This window comes from Furipterus horrens, unplaced genomic scaffold (assembly GCF_987537825.1).
Source record: "Furipterus horrens unplaced genomic scaffold, mFurHor1.1.pri manual_scaffold_12, whole genome shotgun sequence".
In the NCBI taxonomy this organism is placed as follows: domain Eukaryota; kingdom Metazoa; phylum Chordata; class Mammalia; order Chiroptera; family Furipteridae; genus Furipterus; species Furipterus horrens.
The window spans coordinates 96,937,109-96,964,204 of NW_028327182.1; the positions used below are offsets into that span (position 1 = coordinate 96,937,109).

The 27,096-nt window shown below is 58.5% G+C and overlaps 2 protein-coding genes across 3 annotated transcripts; both read left to right on the plus strand.

The window, feature by feature from the left end:
- The first annotated feature begins 648 nt into the window (after positions 1 to 648).
- Positions 649 to 11,084, plus strand: DEFB1 (defensin beta 1). 2 transcript variants are annotated; one of them, XM_090258387.1, is made up of 3 exons: positions 649 to 843; positions 10,383 to 10,547; positions 10,918 to 11,084. In XM_090258387.1, the coding sequence occupies exons 1-2, from the start codon at positions 783 to 785 to the stop codon at positions 10,523 to 10,525; spliced, it is 204 nt and encodes a 67-aa protein (XP_090114513.1). In that variant the 5' UTR covers positions 649 to 782; the 3' UTR covers positions 10,526 to 10,547; positions 10,918 to 11,084. The 2 variants fall into 2 exon arrangements, with proteins under 2 accessions (XP_090114513.1, XP_090114512.1); XM_090258386.1 differs by having other exon boundaries at positions 650 to 843; positions 10,383 to 10,558.
- Positions 11,085 to 15,377: 4,293 nt separating this feature from the next.
- XKR5 (XK related 5) lies at positions 15,378 to 21,772 on the plus strand. The gene is given in 5 exon segments (XM_090258245.1): positions 15,378 to 15,450; positions 16,598 to 16,860; positions 16,863 to 16,963; positions 17,206 to 17,336; positions 21,627 to 21,772. Coding segments are annotated over 5 exon segments (714 nt in total).
- Positions 21,773 to 27,096: the final 5,324 nt, after the last annotated feature.

The following is a 27,096-nucleotide window of genomic DNA, read 5'->3' on the forward strand; positions in this document are numbered from 1 at the left end:
AATGTAAGCGATAGCATTGGCTTGTAGATTTAAAAAGATTGAAGATACATTATTTGAAAAGGAAGGAAGGGAGGGAGGGACTGGTGCTGGCCACTGCAGGGGAAAGTCCCCTCAGCGGCAGGGACTGAGAAAGTGGCCTCGGCCCAGAACTGCTTCCCGGAGCTGAAATGGAAGAGCCACTGTCTGCATCCGGGAAGGGGTGAGCTGGGAGGCCTTCAGGCGGAAACACAGTTCTGCTAAGGAGGCTGACGCAGGTTTGCGGGCAGGTGGGTGGCCCCGGCTTGTGGCTGCCCGAGGCCACTTGGCAGCTCTCTTCTGGGCCTTTCCACCGGCTTCTCCTGAAGGGGCCTCCGCAGGAGCCGCCTCTTCCAGGAAGCCCCCCAGAACTGCCCAGCGATGGGGGAAAGAAAAACAGCTGCAGGAGGAGCCAGCCCCAGGTTTCCAGGCTGGGCGCTAACCCCAGCAGGAGGAGCTGGAGGGGCGGGGGCACGGGGCCAAGGATGGGGAAGGGGCCTAACCAAGCAACATGTATTTATGCCTGACCCAGGGACAGGGAAGCACAGAGACTGGGGTGGGGAGAGGGGTGGGGCTGGATGGGGACCGCTCAGGGTGAAGGACGCAGGGGTCACCTACCAGGTTTCCCTCCGAGGGTTGCGACACCGCCCCGGGTTGTGCAATCCTCTCACCCATAAATACGAGGCGCTGCAGCCTCGGGAAGCCTGTCCGCTCAGCTCCTGGGAGCCTCGCCTCCGCCTGCCACCCGGCCCCGCCTGGCAGCCACCATGAGGGTTTTGTACGTGCTGCTTCTGACGCTCTGCTTCCTCCTCTCTCAGATGGCCCCAGGTGAGCGTGGGGACCTGCCGAGCACCCCGGCTGGGGCTGGGAGCTCCGGGGCCACGGGAGCTGGGAGGACACCAGCCTCGCCTGTCCTGAGGGTGGAGCGGCCAGACAGCATCTCTGGGGTTGAGGGACCCGCTGTAGGAGAACAGCAGGAAGCCCTCAGGGCCTGGGGTCTGCGCACTGTCCCCTCACCTGCTGGGACGGAGCCAGTGGGGAGCACATGCTGGCTGATTGTCCCGGGCCCTGCGGCCGCCCGGCTGCAAGACAGGTGGGCTCACACCTGGCTCCCTGTCTGCCCCCTAGGGCTCCATGCCCTCTGCACTTGGCAGGGACACAGGGCCGGGCCCAGGCACCTGCCGGCCCCTCCTAGCCCTAGCAGGTCTTAGGCATCTAGAAAGGACGCTCTGCTGGGGGTCCCTGCTCCACCTGCAAGACGGCCCCTCACACAGGCAGCCAGCTTCCTATCCAGCTGACAAGGTGCAGGCTGCCTGGCCCGGGTCACCGGCAGGGCCTCCCAGGTGCCCTGCTCCCAGCAGGTGCCACCCGCCCCTCCCACAAGGCCAGCTCACTGGGGCCTTTGACTCACCCGTGTGCAGACTGCCAAGACCCAGAGACGGTCGGAGACCCTCCGTGAGGAGCCCTTTCACGTCTCCCGGCCGGGACACCTTCCCAGCGCTTTCTCTGTCCGGCTGGACCACCCAGCTACTCTGGGTCAAAGCAGCTGAGTCCCTGATTAAGAGAAGGTGGCGCCTTGGGAGGAACGGGAGCACGTGTGACCCCAGCCCTGCCGCTCGCTCTCTCCGGGCCTTCGAGCGAGTCATGCGTTCCCGGTGCCGGTTTCCTCCTCCGCAGGAGAGCGGGCCACGGGCCTGGATGCAGCCACACTCTGACACGCTCCCAAAGGCCCAGCTTTGCGCTTCTCCAGGCCATCACGTGGTCAGACGGGCAGGACTCACGTCCCCATCCGAAAACGGGAGCGGAAGCATTCTAACGCAGAGTTTTTCGTGTTTACGGCTGGAACCCCTTAGAGAGGAGGAGAAATCCATGTGGACAGCCGCAGCCAGGGGGGTTCAGAAGCGCACGTGGGCCCGGGTCTGCCGGGGCGTGCCGGGGCTGAGTGTGCGTGCCGTTTCGTTACATTCTGGTCTCCGTGGGGTGCGCACGTGCGTGTCCGTCCCGACGGGCTGTGCACCGTCTCTTAGGGCCGTTCCGTTCAGGCTCAGAAAGTTGGCCTGCCGCTTTGTGAACGTGAAGGGCCAACGCGAAGGGCCTGGCCAGTGAGCATCCCCGTCAAAGCACAGCCAGCGCAGGTGCTTCCTGGGACGTGCAGGGACAGCTGACCTTGCTAGCTGACATTGGGGAGCCGCTCGGTAAACGCGGGGTCAGCGCAGAGACTCCCGGGGTGGGTGGGGGGCTCCCTGTCCTGTCCTTTCACGAGACGTGAGTCCTGTCTGCACGAACCCACTGGGCCACACGTTCTCAGTATGGGGATGGGGACACCTCAGGAAGGCGAGTCCCTTGGGGAGTGGCTGTTCCGAAAGGGGAAGAGCTGTGTCCACTGCTCCCCGGGCCGAGGCTGGGGGTGGGGGGCGGGTCACCTCGGAGGGTCTGCAGGCCGCCATCACCTCTGTGGCTTCCACGGCGTGAGGTGCCCAGGCGGTGGAAGCGGCCCCAGGAACGGCCGCCCGTAACACAAATATCTCCCGCCAGGATTTCCCGGGTTTTGTGGGCGCGGTTGTCGGGGAGGGGACAGCTCCCTCCCCTGAGTGTCTCCAGCTGCAGGAGGCGCGCAGTCCCCGCTTCACTTACGGGCGCGTACGGTGCCGGCTGGGGCTGCTGTCCCCACGGTCACGGTCACGGTCACGGCTGCGTGGTTGCTATGGCGGTCGCCGCCCACCAGCTCCGCGGACTGCTGCGTGTGGTCAGCGCGGTCACGGCCCGAGTTCCGTGCGGGGGGAGGGGAGGGGCTGCGCGGCCCAGGCCTGCTGCTCCCGCCTCACCCCCGACTCAGCTGAGCCTCGCGTGGGATCAGCCCGCTGCTCCTCTGGAGGGGCCATCAGAGCTCATTGGGGTCACCTGGACGGCCCCCTGAGGAGGAGGCCGGGCGCACAGGAGCAGGTCAGCAATGTTCAGCTCTGAAAAAATAAATGAGTTGCCCACATTTGTCTCATACCAGTGACCTTTCTGTGAAACCGAGTGATGTCCAAGGGACATGGTGACTCAGAGCCCTGAGCAGCTAGCCAAGGGCCCTGCGAGGTGTTTAGTAATCAGGACAGTTTGAGGCTTCTCAGGGAAGCTGAGACGTGGAGGGAAAATGGGAGTCGTTTCAGGGCTCATGGCATTTTAAGAAAATGAAATTTAACTTCTTCTCGGCATTTAAGAATCAGGATACATCACAGAGAGCTTAGATGTTTATCTTCTCTTACACACACTACGTCATGGCTGCCAGCCCAGCAGGCTGCTCCCCGGTTGCTGGGGACCCCGCTGCTCCACACCCCCTCTGCCCGGCCCCCGTCACAGAGTCACGTCAGCTGCTGACGCTGTGGGGGACTGAGGCTCCAGCCCTGAGCTAGATAAATGGGTGACAGTGAGCAGGCAGGGGGACGGCCCAGTCCAGACGGAAAGGGTGTCAGGGATGAAAGACCAGAGATGGGAAGAAAGGAAAAAGCAGTCGCTCACACTTTTAATTTAGACCTCACAGCTCCCGGATGGAGAAGCAATGATCACTAACCCCCTTTTGTGGATAAATAACTTGGCCAAAGTGACGTGACTGGTCACTGGTGAGCAAGGAGCAGGACCTGGGCTGGCCTCTCCGATGCCAGCCCTGCGCGTCTCGCAGGCAGAGGGCACCGGACAGGCGCGGCCGGACGTGGTCCCCAAGTTCGGGTGAGCCCCGAAAAGCTTTCACGCTGGGAAGGTAACAGAACCAGAGGTGGCGTAAGAGGCTGCTGGGCTGCGGTGTGGAGGCCGAGGGGACGAGAGCACGGGGGAGGGGCAGCGAGGACAGTCCCCCCCAAACAAAGCCCCCGGGCCCAGCTGCACGCCTCCCAGGCGATCCGCAGCCCAGCCGGGCAGAATTAGCCAAGCTCACGGTGAAGGCGTCGCTCATTCCTCCATAGTCTTCTTTCCTCTCCCTTGGGACCCCGCGCGCCCCTGGGAGCCTGGGCCTCCGTTCCCCCACCTGGAAAACGAGGGCATTAGGCAAAACGACTCCCCGTTGCCACGTTCTGTGACCCTCCATCTCCACCCGCCCTGCCCACACTGGAGTGTCTCACTCTGCCGTCCCCACCCCAACCTGCTGGCCCGAATTCCTTGCCCTGATCAGATCTCTGGCAACAGCCGGCAGGAATGCACCTGCTGGGCGGCCTCTGGGTCCCAGCCAGCAGAACGTGCTCCCGCGGTCTGACCCAGGCCGGCAGAGGAACCTGATGTGCCACGCGTGGGGAGCAAGGGGTCCTCCCCCACACCTGACGAGCGCGCCCCCCGTGCGACTCTGTAGCCATGATGGCAGCTCTGCGGGTGTGGTCTCACTGAACGCCCTCCGCGTCTCTACTGTCGGGGGACAAGTCTTAGTGGGGCGTCCCCATTTTAGCTTCTACCCCGTGTTGCAGGCTGGCTTCCAACAGTGAATGGCAGAGAGGCTGACTCTGCAGGTGCCTGGCCAGCAAACGCAGACGCTCAAACCCAGCTCTGACTCTGAGTCCCACGTCCTGCCCCCCCTTCCCGAAGCCCTCCGGACACGCCCCAGGCCCCGGGTTTTCTCGGGAACAGCCTGGACAGAGGCTGACTGAAAGCTGTGGTGAACTGCAGAGGAAGCGTTGGCGACGACCCACGACCGGCGTGAGGCTCTCGGGGGACGGGGTCTTCCCGGGCCGCTCGTCGGCGCAGCGGGCCTCGGCCCTTGGTTATAACCCGGGTCGGTGTGCAGTTTTGTGGTTTTGCAGGAGAGGCTTGTAGGTTTGGTTCTGTGCCCACACGGCTTTCAGGGAGTCAGAGGAAGGCGGCGTGACCCTCTCCGGCCTCTGCTGCTTGCTGCAGCAGCACATCCCCTAAGTTGACAAGTGGCTTTGACTTCAGTGACCCCAGTAGGAGGGAACCCACACTGGGGGGCAGCCCTACCCCCGGTTTGACTGCCGAGCTGCCACCGTGTCCTGACCAGGGACAGAACCTCCGCCGACTTGCAAGGCCCAGAGGGCCCCAATTAGCTGATTCCTCAGCTCTGCCCAGCCTCACGCCGCTCCCGCGGCCAAGCCCATGCCTGGATCGCCAAGGAGCGGAGCCTGCCGCAGGCGTCGGAGCATCCCAGCTCCGGGACGGACCTGTGCGTCGGGGTTTGCTCCTCCCACGCTCCATCTGATGGGTCACGTCGTCCCTGTCCTGGCCCTGACCTCCTCCCGCCTCTGCTCTTTGAAGTCCCGGGAGGAGGCGGGGGCATGGGTCTTGGCAGGGGCTGCATTTGGCGTCATCTTCCCCAACACCCATGTCATCTCAGCTCACGTCCACCTCAGCCTGGGAGTCTTCCACAGCGAGAAATGTCCGTGTCAGTCCACGGCCCTCCGTTTTCCCTTCTCACGGTGCTCCTCCCGTACAGCTCCCTTGCTCTGGTGGTGTGGCAGGAGGCAGGCTTGGTGGCCACACTTCAGAGTGGGGTGGCAGAGAGCAGGCCCATGGTCAGCAGCGGCCTGGTCGCCACGCTCCCCTCGGGCTTCTCTCCCCGCCGGCTCACCCTCTGAAAGGCTCTCATTCTCCTGCCTCCCTCCTGGCCAGTCCGGAGATCACGCTCTGTGTTCCCAACAGGCCCTCCTGGTGGCCTTTCTCCTCTGCTCTTCCCTGGACGGCCGCCCGCCGACATGCGCAGGTCATGCTTGATCACGGCAGTGCTGGAAGGGCCTGCGCTGCCTTCCTGCAGACTTTTCTGAGGACCAAAACCCAGCCCTCCTGCGCCCACTCTTCCAGCCTCTCATCTTCTTCCCTGACTGACCCACGGGCGCGGACTTCCCAGTTAGTTTCCCGCTACGTCCTTTATTCACCCAACACACGTTATTACCCTTGATTAGAAAAGCAGTTGGTGGGGCAGCTATAGCTGGGCAGGGGTTTTTTGTACCTCAGTCAGATTCTTGACTGGCCTCATTAACAGATATTTGAAAGGGTCGATCTTTTAGCTGCAAGAACAGAACTTGGACAGCTTTTGTGACGGGCCTATTTCTCTTCTGCCCATATTTTCCATTCGATTACCTGTCTTTTCTTACTGATCTGTAGTAGTTCTTCATACAGCGTGCAGACAAGCCCTCTGCCAGTTATGTGCATTACAAACCCCTTCTCCCTTGTGCCGTGATTTTTCACTGACTTAATGAAAACTTTCCTTTGAGGTTTTTATCATTAGTTTCATGAGGCTCATAAATGTGTCATGGCTTTTCCTTTAGGGCTGAGGTTCTTTTTGCACCTTAAGAAATCTTTTTTAACCAGGGACATGAAGAAAATCTTCATTATTGTCTTCTGTGACCTCACTGTTGTGTCTTTTACATTTAGACTTATAAATGTGTCTGCGTGTGTGTGTGTGTGTGTGTGTGTGTGTGTGTGTGGTAAGGCTGGGGTGAAAGTCCTCTCAATACGAATATCCAGTTGTCCTAGAACCTGCTACAGAGGAGCAGGTGTCCCCACTGCCCTGCTGAGCCACTGTTATCCCCCAGGGGCTCTCCGTGCACCCCTGGGACTCAGTCTGCCCTCCTCATCCTGCTCCATTGGTGTGTTTGTGTGTCTCTGTGTCTTCACCACACGGTCTAATTACAGTGGCTCCATAATTAGTCTTGAAATCCAGTAAAGCCAGTCTTTCTACCTTCTTCTCCAAGAGTGTCTTGGTTATTCTTGGCCCCTCAGATTTCCATCCAAGTTTTAAGTTTGCTTGGCAAGTTTCACTGAAAGAATCTTTTAGGGTGTTCATAGTATTGGGTTAAATCTGTAGATTAATTGGAGGAAAAGAAACATTTTAAAAAATAATGAATCTTCCAATACTTAAACAGCATTTTCACTTATTTAGGTCTTCTTTAACTTAACAAAAATATTGCATTCCTTATAGATAGAGGTATTGCACATATTTTCTTAGATTGATAAGTAGAAATTGGCTATTTTGTGCTATTCTATATGACGTTTTATTTTAATTTTATTTTTTGTATTGGTTGCTAGTATACAGAATTAAAATTAATTTTCCCTTTTTGCATCTTGATCTCATACAGGAAAGTTGCTCAATTTCCTTATTAATTTCTTTTGGACTGTCTACATATAATCATAATGCTTGCAAACAGTGAAAATTTTATTTCTTCCTTTACAACACTTACTCCTTTTATTTATTTTTTCTTATCTTATTCCCCTGACTAATACCTCAAGTACAGATAGCAGCTATGCTGGTCTTGTTGCAAATCTCAGGTGGAAAGTTTTCAGTGTTTGACTGTTAAGCATACTATTTGTTGTAGGCTTCTGTAGATACTCTGTATCAGATTAAGGAAGTTCCCTCTAGTTCCTTATTTAAGTTTTTTTTTTTTTTTATCATAAGTCAATGTTGAATTTTCTCCAGTGTTTTTCTGCACCTATGGAGAAAACTACATGATTTTTTTCCCTTTATTCTTAGTAGGCATTGACTACTTTTCAAATGTTAAATGAAACCTGTGTGTGTGAAATAAAGTGAACCTAGTTTTATTTTGTTTGCTGTGATTTTATTTAGGATTTTTGCCTCTGCTGATCAGCGAGGTTGACCTATAGTCTTCCTTTCCTCTCCTGCCATGACTAATCTTGTCAGATATTTGTATTCAGACTGTGTTGGCATCACACCATGAACTGGTGAGTGTTCTCCATTTTTAATTCTGAGAAACAGTTTGTGTAATGCAGACACTATTCCTTATTTGTTGCGTGGTAGAATTTGCTGATGAAGCCATCTTGGCCTAGAGTTTTATTTATGGACTTGATTTCTTTTATAGTAATGGGACTATTTAGATTTTGTCATTCTTATTTATTTACTTTAGTAAGTCATATTTTTCTAAGAACTTTTCTGTCTCAACTAAATTTTCAAGTTTGTCCAAGTGATTATTCTATTTTTTCTATATAGAAAATTATTACTATTGCAATTAACTTCCAAATTTTTAAATTCATAATAATTTTATTTTTACATTAATAAAATATGCTGCCCTTGCTTCATTCCCATCTGCCCCCAAATCTTGACCCAGTAATTCTTTAGTTCTCTGACTAAAATTTGAAAACCAGTGGTCCAGAAGATCTCGATTCTTTACTGCATGTTAAAATTTATCTGATGAGTTCTTTTTTTAAATGCCAGTCCATAGACCCCACCCCAGAACAATTATATCAATATTTTTATGAGTATCCAGTTGATTTTCATGTGTGCGCAGCATGAAGGGCCAGCCACGGGTCAAGACCACGATGTCTCTACATTGGCACCGCTGACATTGGGGCCACAGAGTTCTGTGACGAAGGCTGTTCTGTGTCCTGCAGGTGTCCAGCTGCATCTCTGCCTCAGCCCACCTGACACCTGCCTCACACCCTCCCCGTTGTGACAACCAACAATGTCCCCAGACACCCACAGTTCTAGGCTGGACGAGGTGGCTGCCACAGGGCTGTGGATTGACTAAGAGAACAATTCCGATCAGCATGAAAGCCCTGTTTCCAGCCAGCAGAGATACGTGACATTAGAACCCACTGTTTTCCAGAGTGGCGATGGCCCAGTTTATCAGCCGGCTGGGGCGGCCATGACGAAATACCCCCGCGTGGGTCCCTTAAACAACAAAGAGTTATTTTCTTATAGTTCTGGAGGCTGGAAGTTCAGGTTCAGGGTGTGGGTGGGGGAGGTTTCTCCTGAGACCGCCCACCTCAGCTCGCAGACGGCACCTTCGCGGGGGCCTCACAAGCCTGTCCTGTGTGTGCCTGTGTACCCACATCTCTTCTTATTGGGACATCCCTCACAATGCAGTAGGGATGGGTCATGTGACCATGTTTACCCCGAACCACATCTTTAAAGGCCCCATCTCCAAACGCAGCCACGTTCTGAGGCCCTGGCTGGTCAGGACTCGGACATGTGACTTCGGGGCGGGGGTGCAATTCAATCCGTAACTCCTGTCCGTGCAACACAATGGCTTGAGAGTCACTTACCTGGGACACTGTAGGGCAGCTTGGTTCTCCCCTGCACGACACAGCCGACAGACCAGGAGCCTGGAGACCTTCTAATTTGGGGACCCGGCGCTTCTGGGCGGAAGGCAGGATAAATCCCGACGGAGGAGAACAGTGAGGGCTTCACGGAGCAGCCGTGTGTCAGCCTCACGTGCGGGGACCGTAGGGCTCGGCAGCAGCCGTGCGGGGCGGCCGTGCAGCGGGGCGTCGCGGGGCCATTGGGGCCTGGCGACCAGCACTGGGCGGGGAGGCTCGGGCTGTGCTGGTGGGGTCAGAAAGGCGCATAAGACCCACGGCCAAGGTTCCTGCACCAGCCAAGCTGCCGCGTAGCGTGCAAGGGCGGAAACAGTGCTTCCCGGACCAGGCGAAGCTGAAGGCGTCCATCGTCCCCAAGCCGTTATTATGTGAAATGTCAGAGGGACTCACTTAAGAAAAAGATCAAAACTATGAACACTAAAATGAGAACAAACTCACAACAATCAACAACAGAACATAAAAAATAAAAACAAAATTCAACCAAGCAAACCAGAATAGGAACAGAATCACAGGTGTGGGGATCACATGGAGGGTTATCAGCTGGGAGGGGGAGGAGGAGAAATGGGGAAATGGTGCAGGGACTAAGAAGCATAATCGGTTGGTACAAAACAGACAGGGGGAAGTTAAGAATAATATAAGAAAGGGTGAAGCCAAAGAACTTATATGCACGGCCATGGATGTGAACTAAGGGGGGTGGGATTGCTGGAGGGAAGGGGGCTCATGGGCAGAGGGGAGACAAGGGAAAAGACGTTGGGACACTGTAACAGCATCATCAATAAAACATACTAAAAAAACAAAATGAAGACACGCAAACGTGGACACAGAAGTGTTCACGGACAGAAAAGCCTCCCTAAAATGACCGTGTTGGCTGCGAGCCAAGTGGATTAACTTCCCCCAAACCACACAGAGCGCTAACGGTGCGTTGATACTCCATAGACCAAAGCCGGTGGAATCTGAAACGGGAATGCTCCCCTAGGAATTAAAACGTGTGAGCTGCTTTCTTTTTTAAAGACACGTGGGCATTTGCGGGAGAGAGCATGTGTGTTGGGGAGCAGTGCGCCGTGGAGGCGTGAATCCCCATCTGAGGACTAGCTAGGATGCTCTGCACACCCTGACGCTCTCTGGGCAGAAGGAACCCCTCGGAGCCCTGCCTTTCATCGGCAGCCCTGGTCTGGCCCCAGCAGGCACGCACCTCAGTGGGAGGGTGCCCTGCAGATGCATTTTCCAGAGCAGCCCCAGAGGTCGGGGGAGGGTGAAGTGCACAGGGCTGTCTGTCCTGCAGGGATGGTGGCCGCAAGCCCTGAGCCTGAAGCGTCTTCTTCCCCTCCTTGCAGGTGCGGGCCTCGGGGGTCTCTTCCACCGGTACCCGGAGTACCTCTGCGTGAAGAAGGGAGGGACCTGCAACTTCTCGCCCTGCCCGCTCTACACCCAGGCCGACGGCACCTGCTACCGGGGCAAGGCCAAGTGCTGCGTTTGAGCCGGGGCCGCGGCAGATCTCTGTAAGCGCCCTTTGAGTGAAAGAAAAAACCCTTTTTTTAAAACATACCTCCTTTGGACCAGCATGAGCCTTGCGCCTCCTTTTGGCAGAGGTTAGGAGTGAGACGGGCCAGGCCCCCAAGCCCGCGCGCAGGCCGGGGATCCGTGACGAGGGCCTCAGCCACGTCACCGCCTCATTTTATCACCAAAGCAACATGTGAGCAACACAGGGGGTCCGCATGCCTCGAGAACATGTGACGAGGGGCAGATGACAGCTCACCCCGCAGTCCGTGCTCCTGGCTGCCCGCCCCCCTTCCTGGGCCTGGGACCCTGGGTGGGTCAGGCTTCGCGCCCGAGGACTTCTGCCCTGACCATAAAACGGCTCCTCTCCAGTTTCGCTCTCTAGGCCTCACGTCTGGGTCCCACACGCGCGTCACCTGGTTCCAGTCGCTGAGAGAGCACCTGCTGTAAGCCCCCTGCCCCCACAAGCCTGCGTTCGCCTGCTGGTGGGGACCCTGGCTCGCCCCCCTTTCTCCCAATAAATGTCTTACTGTCTCTAACCGGCGACGGCCCGTTCCTTCTCTCTGCGGCGCGGATTGTAAAAGCGCAAACGCGAGTGGACAGGTAGAGAGCCTCGCCCCAGGGCTCGATTTAGACGCAAGTCCCCTCTTCTGGGAGGAGAAGGCAGCCCGGAAACGGGGTCTCTGCCGTGCGCTCCCGCCTCCTCGGCGGCCCTTCCACAGCGTGCGGCTTCCACGACAGAAAAGCTAAGGAACCCCAGGTGCGGTGCCAGGCGGGGACTGGAAGTGTCGGGGGGACCCCTTTGTAAAGCGCGGGATGGCCTGACCGCTATGCTGTGTGCCTGAAACGCATACAAAATAATGTTGAATGTAAACTGTACATGAAATAATTTTTTGAAAATATAATAAAAATGACTTAAATGAACAAATAAAGCGCTAAGGCACCCTGCAGGACCACTCTGTGGTGAGAAGCAGCTTCAGGGGCGCTGGGAACCCCCCGAGGCTGTGTGAGAGGCGGATTCCCGCGGAGCCCCTGGGGCCCCGAGGCCCGAGTGGGGGGACGGAGGAACCCCGTCTGTGTGTCTGCCGCACACGCTCGCTGGGCCAGGCGGCGGCGGCCCACGAGGTCGCAGCAATTGGCCGCCCTGCCAGGCGCTCTGCGAGGAGGGCAGGAGGCCCTTCCGGAGCCACCGTGGGTGGGGGCCGGTCGTCCTTAGCTGAAGCGACGCGCCCCCTGCTGCCCGTCAGGCCTTCCTGCGTGAGAGGACCGTGACCAGCACCCCTGCGGTTCTGGTACCTGGTGTTTCTGCAGGAAGAAGCTCTGCGTCCCCAGCCCCGTCCTTCCCTGGCCCTGAAACCCCGAGCGCACAGGTCCGGCCCTCTGCAGACGGGCCCCAGGGAAAGCGGGGTGAGCGCTTTACCTTCTCGGGGCGCCATCTGCTGGCGAGTGAGCATAACAGGGGCTCCACCTGCCAATGGCCTCCCCTTGGCTCTAGTTTGTCGGTACCTCAAAACCAAGGGCCTCTGAATGATCGGTCCTGCATCCTCTGGCTTTCCAAAGCCGGCTTCCTGCACGCATGTTCCCTTGTGGCCTACCGTCCTACAACTTCAAGTTCAACGGACCCCTGCCACCTCCGGGGACAAGGAGCGAAGAGTGGGGAAGAGTGGGCTGAGGACCTGGCAGGCACCAGGTGGGGGCAGGGGCGTCAGACACCAGGGCAGGAACAAAGGCAGGCGTCAGGGCCGGCACGTCCTGCAAAAACAGAGGTCGCGAACTCCACTGAAGGGCCGTCGCCCATACGGTGGGCGTATAAAATTGAGCCTTCGAAGGGTTCCTGATTTAAATATACACCCGACATTCGGGGGAGTGGTAGCAGCGCTATTAACAAGACGAAGACCTGCTGCACCTAGAATTTGTGGGAAACTCCTCTCTTCAGCCCGCCGGCAGCTCCGTGGGTGCACAGGCAGCAAATTCATCATGTGGCACTAGGGCTGCTTTCTGTCCTTTGCGCTTCGGGACACGCCCATGCGCCAGTGAGGGAAGAATAGCTCAGTCTTAGGAACTAAGTCCCCAAAGGAATGACTGTCTTGAACAGGGGTGCTGGTCTCTGTAGAGAGCGCCCTGGCACCCCGTTATTCCCGCGCGGCTACCGTATCGCGCGCAGGGCAGGGTTCTCTTCAGCCGCTCCGCGCGCCTCCCCGTCTGGTAAACATCACAGCCCCACTGCGTTACAAACGCCACGTCTGTGAATCAGCTCAGCGGCTGAGCTGCAGCCGCGGGACAAGCCGCGCTCACGCGAAGGACCCGAAGGCGACAGGACGCCCGCCTTCCGGCTGCTCCTCGTCCAGGGCAGGAGACCAGCTGTCCACGCCCAGCGAACCAGGAAGAAGAGGCAGAGCGTGGATGATGCTGGAGAGACGCCATGTCCACGCCGCGGGCTCCTGAGCAATGTGACACCTGGCGGGGTGGGCACAGGTGCTCTGACCAGAAGGTGAAGGTCGGGCGGCACACAGCGCGGGAGACAGTGCAGCCACGCGCCGCGGAGCACAGGTGCTGGGCTCAGACAAGCGCGCGTGGAGCCCCCGCTCCACCGTGACCATCGCCAGCCGGTGTGGCCCAGAACGCTGCCCCTCTGAACCCATTGCCCTCGGCACTCTGGGAACAAGGCTGCCCACAGCACCCCTGGGACAGTTACAGAAAGCCCACCTGTCCGGGTCTCTGACAGTGAAGTGGAATAATAACGCGGCACAAAATAACCAACGAGGATGCTCACTGCTGCTAATCCAAAGAGACTCACAGAAGCCGGGACTCCAGAACCAAGCCGTGAGCGAACGGGAGGGACCGGAGGGGCGGCTCTGGCAGGGAGGTGGGTGGCGTGGTCCCCTCCTGCAGAGCTGGGTGACCCCATCAGCCCGGGGCGACAGACTGAAAAGGATTTGTGATGCTGGGTGAGTGGCAGAGCCTCCGCCAGCCTCAGCCCCCACATCTGAACGCAGGACTAGCAGTACCTGTCCTGGGGGTGGGAGTGCACCGGCGCCGCGAGGCAGGGCTGGCCGGCCTCGTGCCTGTAGCAGCGTCCCAGCCCACACGCACGCGCGCATGGATAAAGCAGAGGGTTAATTCTACCCTCCGTTTACAGAGCAGCTTCCTCATCTGCCAATGACCACACGGGCCCTGATAAACAGGAACTGGATGGGAGAAGCCGTGCGTCTGTGGCGCTTGTTTGTGTGGGTGTCTGTCACGCCTGGGTCCCCACACCAGCTCCCAGGAGCTTTAGAGGGAAACAAACACTTCTTGGCTTCCTGCAGTCTTGTCACCAGACCGCTGGGATAAGAGTGTTTACGTGGAAAAAACAGAGCTTAGTACCGAAGTCTAGAGCAGAATCTGCAGGCATGGCCCTGCCGTCGGCAGGAGGAGCACGCGGCAGGTGGAGCGCACCACAGGTCCATCCCTCAGCCCTTCACCACGCGATCCCCAGACTCCTTTAGCTCCATCGCAGCCCCCACGGCATGGAGTCACGACCGCCCCTCCCAGAGCCGGGGAAGTGGACTTCCAGCTGGAGGGGGACGCTGTCCAGGTCAGGCCCAGGTCTCCTGCTGACACCCCTCCTGTGTCAGGCTCTGTCACGTGGTCCCTCCGTGGACTCTGTCCCCTAACAGACACTTCCTTGGCAGAGAGGCATGAGCCTGGACCCCAACAGAATGTTACGCCTTTTGGGCTAACTGTGTTGTGTCAGCAAAGAAGAGTTAAGGCCTTTGGGCGGGGGAGACCGAAAAGCAGAAAGGCCACAGAATCCACTTTCTAAGGAGGATGGGCCTGCGGGCAGCTTCGCGGAGCTCTGGTTTTTAATATATTATAATAGCTCATTAAAACAGCTATTATTCGCTTGCATAATAGAAAACTTGGCCCCAGATCAAAGCCACCCAGAGCCCAAGGCAGGGGAGAGTGGACGTCCTTAGGATCGTTACGCTGCTCCTAAAAGCGAGTTTAACGCTCTGCCTGTCTGCATCTTGTGGAGGCAAAATGACACACGTGAATGACCGTGCCGCGCTTCCTGACACAGCGCCACCGGGTGACGATTTAGTTTTCCAAATGTCTTGTACACAGGGTTTCGATGTATCACCTTGGGATTATGGCCAGTTTAATTATTTTAAGAAATCTATTTTTCATGGTTGAAACCTGGAAAGCAAAGGTAATAAGCCTCCTGGTGGGAGGGACCCAGCCCTGCGGGGTCACCCAGGAGGCCCCCCTGTTGCCTGCCGGTGGCCACAGGCCGAATTCACCTTTACGGAGGCAGAAACGTGAAAAAATGTGTCACCTTGTTTTGCAACTTGGGGCTGGGCGTAGGGGACTGGACTGCACGGTGAGCCCTGCAGACACCTTTGCGGGCTGAGCACCTGCGCACACGGGCGTGTGGAACATGTAACGCAGGGGACAAAGGCTCGCTCAGCCCCGCCCAGCTCACCAGCAGGAGCCCAAAACGTCCTGCGAGTCTGTGGCCCTGCAGACACCTGGGTGAGCTGCGCTGATGGCAGGGACAGCCCCCGCTGCCAGAGACGCTCCCAGACCCTGACCTGTCCCCAGGGAGCCCCGCTGGCATGGAGCCTCCCACACTGGGGGAAGCCCCTGAGCGGGGCGGGGGCGGGGTGCCAGCGGGAGTCTCACCACTGCGGACTGGACGCGCCTCTCCTGCATCTGCAGCACGAGTCCGCCCATCTGCTCCACGCCCTTGCGCTCTGATTTGGAAACACACACCCGACACCCCCCCTAAGACGGGCCCCACGCCCCTTTTCCCACCAGCTTCACACCAAGGCGGTATTTTCTTCCTCAGCATGTCGGCCCCGGGCGTGGGCGGTGGCAGCGGGGCAGGGGTCAGCAGCCGGAGGGCCCCCCACCAGGCCTGTGGTGCTCCCCACTTCCTGGAGCGGCCCGAACCCCAATTCCCACGTGGTCGGGAGGGAGTCCTCAGTGGGAAGAGGGCGCGCGGATGAGTCCCAGGACACAGGGCGCCGTGCCGGGGAAGCACATACTAAGCACCCCTGCAGGCCAGCTCAGCTGCAGGGAGACTCAGGAGGGGCGTGGCCGCCCGGGAGCCCACCCTCCCTGAATCTGGGGGCTGGGGCTGCGTGGTCAGGGCCCACGTCCCCCTTTCTTGGCCTCGGGTGGCTCACTGACCGTCAGCGTTCACCACAACGTGCAGGAGGGCTTGACCAGGGCCCGCAGCGCAGCCAGCCGGGCGCGCAGGATTCGGCCTCTGGTTCCCCGTTTGAGGCTTGCCTGCCTCCCCCCCGCCCCCCCCCCCCCAAGGAAAGGAGGTGAGGGGATCAGCTTGGGCTCCTCCCACCCTTGCTGGCCCCTCCAAAGCTTCCCCCCGCGTCAGTTCAGGTTTCATGCTGTTTATGACAAGGCCCGGTTCAACAGGAAACTGGAAAGAACGTGGGAGGCTGCTGGAATGCTCTGTTCTTCCATGGTCAACACTCCTGATCAAAATAAATTCAGACAACAATGCAATTAAGATGTTTATGCACAAAGGAAGTGTTGCTGCTGCTCCTGGAAATTCCTTGAGCTGGGGGCTCCCTGGCTGTGTGGGGGCTCCCTGGCTGTGTGTAACCTCTGCCTGGGTCCTGCCGCGGATCCCTGACCTCCCCTCACCCCAGCCCGGGACCGCGTCCCCCGCGTGTGAGAGGTTGGGTTCCAAGGATGTGATCCAGTTATCGGGAAGCAAAATTCGCATTTTTACCAAACATCCCCACACACAACACGCGCGCACACACACACACACACGCACACACACGTCTAGAGCAGCCCTCAAAGACTGAGGATTTAAACCCTGTTACTACGTTGTTAAGTTCAGAAACGTTTGCCGCTTATGGAGGCTGGAGCCGGTGTACATCGCCCCAGCTACCCAGTCCTGGCCTCCAACAACAGCCCTGTTCTGGATCCTCCATGACATTTTTCTACTCAAAGCCGCTGAACCTGGAAGCCCGCGAGCCGCAGGGCGGGGGCAGGACATGAAGCACAGAACCTGGTGCCCTTTCTTCTCCTTTTTCAGGCAGCGTCTCGCTGGTCCTTTCCGACCGCCTGCTCCGCCCTAAGTCCACAGACGTCCGGCGGGGCTTCGGGGGGAGGTCCTGCCGCACTGCAGCAGGTGACCGCCCAGAGACAGAAGCTGCTGCCCGGGCCACCGCTCCAGCTGGGGAGAGGCCGGGGAGCCCAGGCACCAGCCAAGGGGAAGGCTGTGAGCTAACCAGCCCGGGGAAGCCCCCCAGCCCGCAGTGGGCACCCCCAGAGGCTGGGCCGGACAGCCAGGTGGCTGGGGGGGGGGGGGGGCTTTCTTCAGTGACGGCCACTGGCTGTTGCTGGGACTTGTCCCGAAAACGGGAAACGTGTCTAAGATGGACGCGGCCTTTGCAGCAGGGCAGGCTGGCAGCCTCTGTTCCCCGGCACGGCCCTGAGCGGGCACGCCGTGCCGCAGAGGAAGGCGCCGTTCTCCCGGCAGGAGCCCCGTCGCCACCCCGGGCCCCCTGACCGCGGAGAGGGCGCTGAGTTTCCAGGTGACTCACATGCAGAGGCTCGCCTGTTGGAAACGTCAGGCTACAGCTCTTTGGACGGTGACGGTGACGACCAAGCTCCTGCCCGGATCCCTCCATGACCCAGCAGGAGGGCGGCCTGGAGGAAGCAGCGGGGCGTTGCTGGGGCGCAAGAGGGAGGCTCAGGGGGGCAGCGGCGAGGAGGGGAGGGACGGGAGAGCGCCAGGCTGGACTTCAGTGCCGCAGCCTCACACCTGCAAGGTGCGGGCAACCCCGCAGGCCCCGGGGGAGGCCGCCCGCTCAGCCCGCCGCACCTCGGCGGGCCGCGGAGCCCTGTCCCGTCCCCGTGGCCGGCATCAGCCCGACCCTAGGCACGGGCCCAGCTGGCAGGCTCCGCCCCGGCCCAGGCTCCCCCGGCAGAGCGCTGGGCGGCTCCGAGTGTGGGGAGGAGCAGGAGCCCACGAGGGACCTGAGTCGCCTGCCACGGCCGGCACACGGGCGTCATTGTCAACCATGAGCCTGAGGCCCGCCGACAAACCCGGCCTCACACCCACCCCCAAGTCTGAGTCCACCCATGGGGACAGCAGCGGGCAGGAGAGGCTGCCAACCAAGACAAGTGTCTTCGTGTGACACAGTCACAGTAGGCGGAGACAACAGGCCGGCCAATCACGCTGGTCCTTGGGGGTCGCAACAGCAATGATCCCACTTCTGACACCTACACCCTTGGAGCATCACGTCCCCCTCCCCTCACTCAGCTGAAAAGTCGGGGAACCGGATTAGAGGACCTCTGAGATCCCCCTGTGCACACCACACGCCATGCACATGTGGGGGAGACTTCTGGCGCAGCAGCAGGGGGAAAAGCCTCCCCTGCCCCAAATTGCCTGCTTCCCTTCATGAACTACACGAGCTCTTATTTCATTGTATTGTATTTTCTGTGGGGGCTTCTAGGAAGCCCAGAGGTAAAACCCAGAGTCCTAGTGTATTCTGGGTTCTTGTTCCAGTTAGCTTCTCCTGACATGAGTGATTACTCATTGCTTTATTAAAATGCATCCTGGCACTTTGTGAAATCGTGGTAAGAGGATGTCAGCTCCCTGGAAGTGGATGGGAAATGTGTCCCTCTAACCAACCACCGAACTGAAGTGCGAACGTCACTCTGAGACTCCCCCGTCGCTGCGGCAGAGCCTACAGGATGTTTTCCCGTTAAATGCGGGGCCTCCTTCCCGCAGACCCAGCAGCAGGTCTCCGTCCGGCTCCTCCTCTGCACCACTGACCTCCCGCCGTTCCCTTGGCCTCCAGACTTGGCTCTCCCCTCCGACGGGTGGCAGCTACCCTCTGCGGTGTAAGCTCACTCACCAAGAAAGGCGTGGACGTCCTTTCCCCCTCGTGCTCCCTCTCTAGCCCACCCCGTGAGTGTCCCTGTGGACCAACTCTCCCGTCACGTCTGGACGCCTTCCTTCTGAGCTGCTGAGGGGCGTCCCGTTGTAACCCACAGAGCAGAAGGCGGTCGGCACACAGAGGGCGGGGGCTGGGGGCTGCTGGCACTTATGACCTTTTCCAAACACCTCTATGTTCAGGGACAATACCCAAGCCCCCGAGGGGACGTGAAGCCCAGCTCGCCAGGCTAAGGGCAGGGACGCACGTTTTCTGCACTAAACTCTCAGAGCGGTCACACGAGCCAGTGACAAGGGCGGCTGGGAACTTTTCCTACAGAACAAAAAATCATCCACTGTGACGGTGGTATTTAAGCATTTGGGCCCCTCCCCCATCCCTCCCCCAAACAGGAACCTGACCCTCTTCCCTGATTCCTGCAGACCCCCACCCCCTTTGTCCTCAGAGACTCAACTCAAGCCCCGTCTCTTGGGCACCTTCCCTTAAGGCCCCTACCTTGTCCCCGGGCCTGGGCTCGTACTCCACAGTCCTTTGCCCTCTAGTGACTGCCTTCCCAAACTTGAGTGCGGCCCCATCTTGAGGGCTAAGTAAGGCTGCAAACCTCAGCTTAGCTCTGGACAGTGCCTGGCACACAGCGGGCCTCGGGATCCCATGGGGCAAATGAGTTAGTGACGGCTTGTGTCGTGAATTTCAGCTCGGGTGCACGTCAGTCCTCGCAGGCTGCTGTCCCCACATACCATAGCCTGGCGGCCTAAACGACAGACGTTCATGCCTCACGGGTCTGAAGGTGGGAGCCCGAGATCCTTTGCCAGAGGTTTGTGTCCCGGGGAGACCCTGCGTCCTCTCCCTGTGTCCTCACGTCGCGGGGCAGAGGAATGAAGCTCTTGGTGCCTCCTGGGAGGACCTGCGGGCCCACCGGACTTCCAGAAGTCCAGAGGGAAGTGGAACCCACAGCACAGGGGCTTATTTTGTTTTTCACGTCACCTGCTGCCATGCGGGGGCTCTCACGCCCCTCTGGGTCACGGCTGGGGCGGTCCTCCAGCTGCTTGCTAATCACGCAGGGTCCTTCAAGCGCCAGGCGAGGACTCGACTGCAAACCTCAGTCTGGGTGCTGCCTTTAAAAGAGACGGATACTTCCCGGCCCTGAATTTGATCCCATCTTCTGTAGTATGTGGGCTGACCCACTATCCCAGTCTCCCCAGGACTGGGAGGTCTCCTGGGACACGAGCTCTTGGCGCTAAAACCAGAGTTCCAGGCCCATCGGGGTGGGCATCACCCCTACCTGTTAGCGGGGCTCCCATTTTCTGCCTGGTACAGGCACCAAGCCAGAGAGCAGGGAAACGTCTGTGGCTACCAAGCTGGGAGGGTGCAAGTCTCCTGGAACAGCCGCTACACCCCTCCCACCCCCAGCCCACCCATCTTTCAAAAATCAGCGTGACTGATGCGCCCCTTGGTGGTCATGACTCCCAACGTCAACACCACTGTCACCTTCAAGCTCCACAATGCCAGGAGGGACCCTGCCCGGAGCCAAAGCCACGGTTCAGACCTTCAGTTAACATCTCTCAGGGAGGGCTCTCCCATGGAAAAATACCATGGAAAAATCCAGGACTTTGACCACACAGAAACATTCATTACGGCAAAGCTGTAATTACCGCGTGGCCCGTCAGGGTTTCCATTATGGATGGGGCCTCAGTCTCGGCGGAACACGATTCTTTCCAGCTGGAGTTGGCCATGGACAGGTTTCCAGCCCACGGGGGAGTTTTCTGGCACGTTTTCACATTGGCACAGCCGGGGTGGGGGAGGGGACGACGAGGCTGGGAGCGGAATAAACAATATGGATTTTGTTCTCAGCCTGTTCTTTAAGCTGTAATTAAGGGGACACAAACAAGCAGAACACGAGCCACCGGGATCGCTGAGAGTGTCGTGATGACCTGGGAGTTCTGGACTTAAAGGGGGCGCTTTATCTTTAACTTAAGAGATGGGGCAACTGGTAGAAGAACAGGGACTTGGTATTTTTTCTCCTCCTACCTGAAATGTGGTCAGCCAGGGAAGCGATGGGCTTGGAGGGAGACTGTACATTAGGGAGCCCAGGGTGGAAAATGAGACCTGGCTTCCCCTCTGGCTCTTTTTCTAGCTAATTCCATGGTTGTGCAGAAATCCCCGCATCTGTCTGGGCCTCGGGCTCCTCATGGGTAAATCAGTCACCCAGGTCCTGGGTGTGAGCTGCTTACCCCATGATAGGACCCCTCTGCTTGTTCCCCCCTCCCGCCCTCCCCAGCTGCCCTCCAGAGTCCTAGAGTCCCCATGTGGGCAGGGCCCAGGGTCCCTGAGACCGTGGAGGAAGGGACACACCTCCACCCTGCTCTGGATCCTGGCTCACCCCACAGCAATTGCATACTGGATCCTCCTGGAGTGAGTGTAACCTTGGCTTTACTAAAAAGTTTTACGGTCACTGCTCCAAGGCCACAAAACCACCGGTGGCAGGTTGCCACAATCCGTGACTTCGTAAGGCACGCAGGGCAAGGACCCCCGGCCCACCGCGCCCTGCCCTGTGGTGGAGGCACAGAGCCTTCTCAGGTCTGCTAAGGTCACGGGTGAGCAAACGGCCCTTAAGAAGCCTCGCACGAACCAAACAGGACTCCCCAAAGCACTGAGTCTCTGTCTTCCCCTCTCTCCCCCAGGGCCTCTGTGAATGATGGGGGGAACATTTTACTTCGCTATTCAGACCCCGCTTTCCAGTCTCCGCAGCCTGAAGAATTTGGAGGCCACTACTTTTTCCCCAGCAGTCAGGACGTGGTGTGATTAATCGGAGTAACGGAGGTAGGTGGGCAAAGGCGCACGTTGAACCGGGGAGGGTTATGACAACTTTCAGGATTCTGAGCCATTTATTTTCAACAACTGCCGGCTGGAAGCGCAGTGTGGCTTCGTTCTGCCTTGGTTTTGACATCCACGGCCCCTGACCTTCCCCGCACTCAATTCGGGATAGGACGTAGCCCGATTGGAAGTTGCAAAAAGCGGTCCTAAGGAGAGAGCCACTCCCCGCGCCCGCCCCGCGTCAATGCCACGGGGGGCCCTGAGCCTCCTTCATCGCCTTCCACAGAGAAGACACCCCGCGGGGGCCTCCATGAAGCAGGCGCACTGCGCGGCTTGCTTTGCTTTCAGGTAAGGCGCCTGTGATCCCACGCAGTCCGACCGACCGTGGCCGCAGCATTGACCTTGGAGCTTCCAGCTGCGCCCGGACCCCGCGCTGCGCCCCGTCGGCCAGCAGGCGGCGCGCCAGCCCCTCCGCAGCCGCGCGCTCCCGGTGACCCCGCTCCACCGCTTCCCTAAAACGCACGCTTGGGCGGGGGTGCTCCGCGCGCTGCCGCCGCCCACACCCACGGCCCCGGGTGGGCCGTCCCGCGGGGCTCGCCCCGCCTGCGTTCTCCCGGCGAATACCCTACTGCCCGGGCCGAAGCCCGGCGTCGCGGGGGCTACTGAGGTCAGCGGGTGTGCAAACGCGTTACACGCTTCCCGTGAAAGGAGTGCCCTGGACCCCCATTCTCGGAGGCGCGTGCCCTTGAGTGGGCAGTCGGCGTCCACGAGAAACCCAGCCACGGCGCGTGCAGAAGCGGGGCGCGCTCGCCGCGGGACTGACCCGCCCGGGGGGAACCTGCGTCCTACGGAACAGGGTGGCCGGACTGGGGTTTACGGGTGGGGGGGGGGGGCACCCACGCGGCAGGCACGCGTAGCCGCTGTCATTTTAAAACGGCCATTTTCTGTGTCTCTTCCGGGACAGCGAATTCCAGGGCGACACTGTCCCCGGCACCCCCGTGCGGCCTCCGTTCCAAGGAGCCGGAGAGCGCTTTTCATTTCCTGGGGGTGCAAGGTGTGCCCTTCCCGGACGGTGGGGGACGGCTGGGCTGTGAAGAACCGCGCTATGAAGCCATGATAAGACGTTGGGGAACCTTAACAGCATCTCTAAGCGAAAGCAGCCAGCCCGGGACAGCTGCCCACGACCCCACAACGCTCCGCAAAGGCAGCGCTGCGGACAGAGGGAAGAACAGTGGTGACAGGTTTGGGGGGGGGGGGAGAGCAGGGGATTTTCCAGGCAGGGAAACTAGCCTGTGGATACCGGATACCGTAAGGATGGCCACGTGTCATTGTGTGTTTGTCCAAACCCACAGAATGTGCGGTACAGAGTGACCCTCGTGTCCGCTGTGGACTCTGGGTGACGATGACATGTCTGTGCAGGTCCGTCCGTTGTGGCAGATGTCTCGTCTGTTGGGGGTGTTGTTAGCAGTGGAGGTTGGGGGAGGCAGGGGGTATGTGGAATATCTCTGTTCTCTCCCCTCAATTTTCCTGTGAACCTACAACGGCTCTTAGAAAAATGAAGTCTATTCTTTTTATTTTTTGATCATACCCTTCCCAGCCATGAACCAAAACCTAGGCCCAGCCATTGAAACATTGACCTGAGCACCTACAAGTGCCAGGCCCTGCACTGGGTGCTGGAGACGGAGGCCCAGGGCCCGAGGGTCAGCGTCCGGGACCACGGCCACACAAAGGCAGGGCTGGTCTCCCTCCCCCTCACAGCCAGTCTGCAAACAGGTGCGCGCAGCCGTTAACCCCTCGCAGGTGCTTCGCAAATGTGGCACCTGCACCTGTGGGCTTGTTCGAAGAGGATCCTGGGTGAGCAGGACGAAACCGTGGAAGGCCCCCGGGTTCACGGTCGCTTGGGAGGGTGTCGCCCTCAGAGTCTGGGCTGGGGGTCAGAACCAGCCTTGCTCTTACCTGCCTTCCAGGGTCTGAGGCCCTGCTTGCGGGGGCCGGGGGGTGGTGACCTCGGCAGCTTACGGAACCTTCTACAGACCGGGCTTGTGCACGGAATCAAGTGGGGAAAGACCCACGAGCATCGACCATCAGTGAACATCCTTTCCAGGTGGGAGGCACCAGCGGACAGGAGAGGAGGCCACCAGCTCATCACCTCGGTGTCTGCGTGTAAGTGCCCATCTTTTTGCTGAGATGTTTGAAATCCCTCAAACCTTACAATGTCCTCATGGCGGCCTTTGCCTCCCCTGGGCTCCCCGGGAAGGCGGGCCCCGTGCCAGGACACGGGAACAGCAAGTCCCCATCCTGCATCATCTGAACCCCACTGCCCCCCACCTGGCAGGGTGTCCGGACCTTCGCCCGGCAGATGTGAAACTCCAGCGAGGTCTCTCAGGACCAACGATACAGGCAAGGAGCAGCTTACCTAGACCTTTCCTTAGGAAAAAAGAAGAAAGAAAAAGTTACAGGGTTTGTTTTTTTTTTTTTTTTCCTGGTTCAGAGTTCTGACGTGCTTCTCCTTGTTTTTCTTCGTACGCGGGGACAGCAGAAATGATGCACAGCCTCTCCAGAGTCAGTGGACCATGATATATTTACTGAGAAATTTTTAATAAATAAACCACAGCGTGAACCCCCGTGGCCTTACAAACTAGCCAGTTCTCATGGGGAGAGTTCAGGAGTTTCTGTGGAGCAATACTGTGTTCTCATGAGAATTTTATTAGAAATCAGAGATTTGAAATGCATCAAGCAGGAAATTTATGAGGTTACATGGGAACCATCCTTTCATTTTGTCATTCTGGGTTAATTTACTTCTTCGTAGGATGATGATTTACTCTGGAAGTTTCAGTCATGAACATTATTCTGAACTTCTCAGCAAATTCAAGCCAGCTAATTGATTTTTGGACTTTTTCAGTTTCCATTTTTAACCTTAAAAGAAAATAGATAATTGAGAGTCTCTATAAGAAAGCCCCCACATCTATGGGAAACCCTCAGTACGGGTCAGAAACGTGTGCAGACAGGCCTCTCCTAACGCCAAGGAATAAACAGCCCAGTGAAAAACATTTTTATAACCACATGCGAGTTTTTGTCGCTAATGTTTCCACTTAAACGTTTCTCCAAATATTTCTTTTTTAATTGTGTTTTGTGAAGTTGAAATTTCACTCACCCAGAAAAACTTGTTTATCATCCATGTAACTCAACTTGGAAAATAGCCCGACCCCAGAATAGCTGTTTGTGCCGGTGAAGTGGACGGGAAGTGCTGTAAACGCGGCCTCGTCTGGGCCGCGTCCAGCGGTCCGTCCATTGTCCGGGCTGCCAGGCCGAGGAAGGAGGCCGGCCGGGCCGGCTCCGCGGGAACTGGCCCCCCGCCGTGACCCCTGAGCCAAGGCCTCCGCGTGGCTCCCGGGAGAAGTCCCAAAGTTAGGTAACGGCTGTTCTTCGTCTCTCAGTTTAATTCTTAAATCATGACTGTGTTTCCCCAGCCAGAGCCTCGCTTTGGGAGTTGAAGTTGGTCAACCACCGGCTGGAGCCCGTGTCCTTTCACTTTCCTACCCACCCATCGCCCCAAGTTCCCAGGCAGCACCCATTTCAGAACAAAAATACACATCACAAAGCGATGCAGGAAGGCACCCTGGGACCCGGGACGAGATCAGCTGCCCTGTCCTGGCTCCGCTCCCCTTTGGAGTCACGGCAGCGGGTCACTTCTCCGGGATGCCAGTGGAAGGACCGGTCACCAGTAATCGTCACCGTCCACCCAGCTCCTCTACGTATGTGTCATGTATGTATTAGCACACTGGCCACTGGAAAGGCCCTCGAGGAGAAGTCCCATTGGTTCTTCCCATTTCACGGAGGAGGAGCTGGAGGCTCAGGGACGGGATCACACAAGCCCACGGGGCCCCTCCCCTGCGGCGCCCAGACTATTGGGGCCACACTCTGACCGAGGTGGGGGAGCAGACGGGGGCCGCGGGCAGCCCTCAGGAAGCTCTCTGCCTGAGCTCAGGAACGGGGAGCTGGGAGTAAGGCCAGGACTCAGAACCCGCAGGGACGTGGGCACTGTGCAGGGAACAGATGCCTTCCCAGCCACGAGGCGCTGGAAGCCGCCCCCCGTCACGTGTCACCACGGAAATGCTCACCAAGCAACGAGGCAGCACTGCACACGCAGGGGAACGTCCTGAGTCTGGAACCCGGGCAGTGCCACGTGCTGGCGAGGATGGGCGGAGCAGGAGCCACGCAGGGCGCAGCCACCTTGGGAGACAGGGGCCCGTTTGCTACAAATCAGGCCATTCTGAGCATACAATCCAGCAGTCAGGCTACTCGGTATTTTCTCGAAGGACGTCAACATGCATGTCCACACAGCCACCTGCACACGGATGTTTAAAGCAGCTTTATTCCTAATTCCCAAACTTGGGACGCAACCAAGATGCCCTTGTGCAGCTGACGGATCCACGCGGACAACGGAATGTTCTCCAGCTAAAGAGAAATGAGGTGTCAAACCGTGAAAAGGACATGGCGACCCCTGAAGCGGAGGTGACTAGGTGGCAGGAGCCAGTGTGCAAAGGCTCCCCGCTGTGTGATCCCCACTCTGTGAGGTCCTGGGAAAGGCGCGACTGTGGGGACGGACAGGTCAGGGATTGCTGGGCTGCTGGGGGGGAGGGGCGGAGGGAGGGCCGGACCGAGCCCAGGGAGTGAGTCTGCTGTCTGTAATGGACACACGTCACTATCCATGTGTTCAAACCCACGGGATGCGCAGCACAAAGGGGACCCTGATGTCAGCGGCGGACTCTGGGTGAGAATGATGAGTCCGTGCAGGTTCATCCGTTGTGACAAATGTCCCGTCCTGAGGGGACACTGGCAATGGGGGAGTCTGGGGGGGGGGCGGGGAGGGACGTGGGAAATCTCTGCTCCTTCCTCTCAGTTTTGCTATGAACCTAAAACTGCTCTAAAAAAAACAAAGTCTATTAAAGAACCAAAACAAACAAAGACACCCTGGGCTTAGGAACCGGTCACCACAGCGTCCCGGGATCAGGGCGCTTTGAAACAAGCATAGAAAGAAACCAAAATGACCGGTCAGCTCAGGGCCATGGGGCTGCTTCCCCCAGGGGGAAGGGCCGCTGCAGACCAGTGGAGGGCTTCCTGGCAGAGGCGGCTTCTCAGGGCGCACGCAGGGGGTGGGGAGTATTTGGGACAAGGAGGCAAAGGCGGGGGCCGGGGCCAGGGGTTTTTGCCTCGAGATTCCTCCCCCACCCGCCCTGTGGCTGCTGTTCTCTGAGAATTGTTAACAAGGCCAAGCAAGAAGCCCACTGTGTGCAGACCCAGCTCGCCAGTCAGGCCCAGGCAGGCGCCACAGGGAACACTTGCTCTTCAGCAAGAAGCCACGGAGGCAGCCTCTCCTGCCCCTGCCCCCAAGGCCTGAGGCCCGGGTGGCAGATGTCACTGCAGGGCCACACTGTCCCTTGGTGTGGCCATAGCAGGACAAGGAAGACCAACAGGGCTTGGCAGGGTCTCCTTCTGCCCTCTGCTGGGACGCTTCCAGCTGCCACACTCAGGGGACAGTCTCCCAGCCCTGGGACAAACCTCGGCTGGCCGTGGAACGCACCCCAGAGAGCTCGCCTCCAGATCGAGGCAGCCCGGGATGGGGACCGCGGCGGGGTTGGAGGAAACCTGGGAAATCGGGGTGGCTCTGAGGACGCTCCAGCTCCCTCCGCAGCCAGCCGGGCCTGTGACGAAGGACACACGCAGGTCACGTGTGAGACTCCACACAGGCTCCGGGCGCTGCCAGCCAGGCCTCAGGAACCCCCTGCTGCACACGAGCTTTGCCATCCCGGTGCCA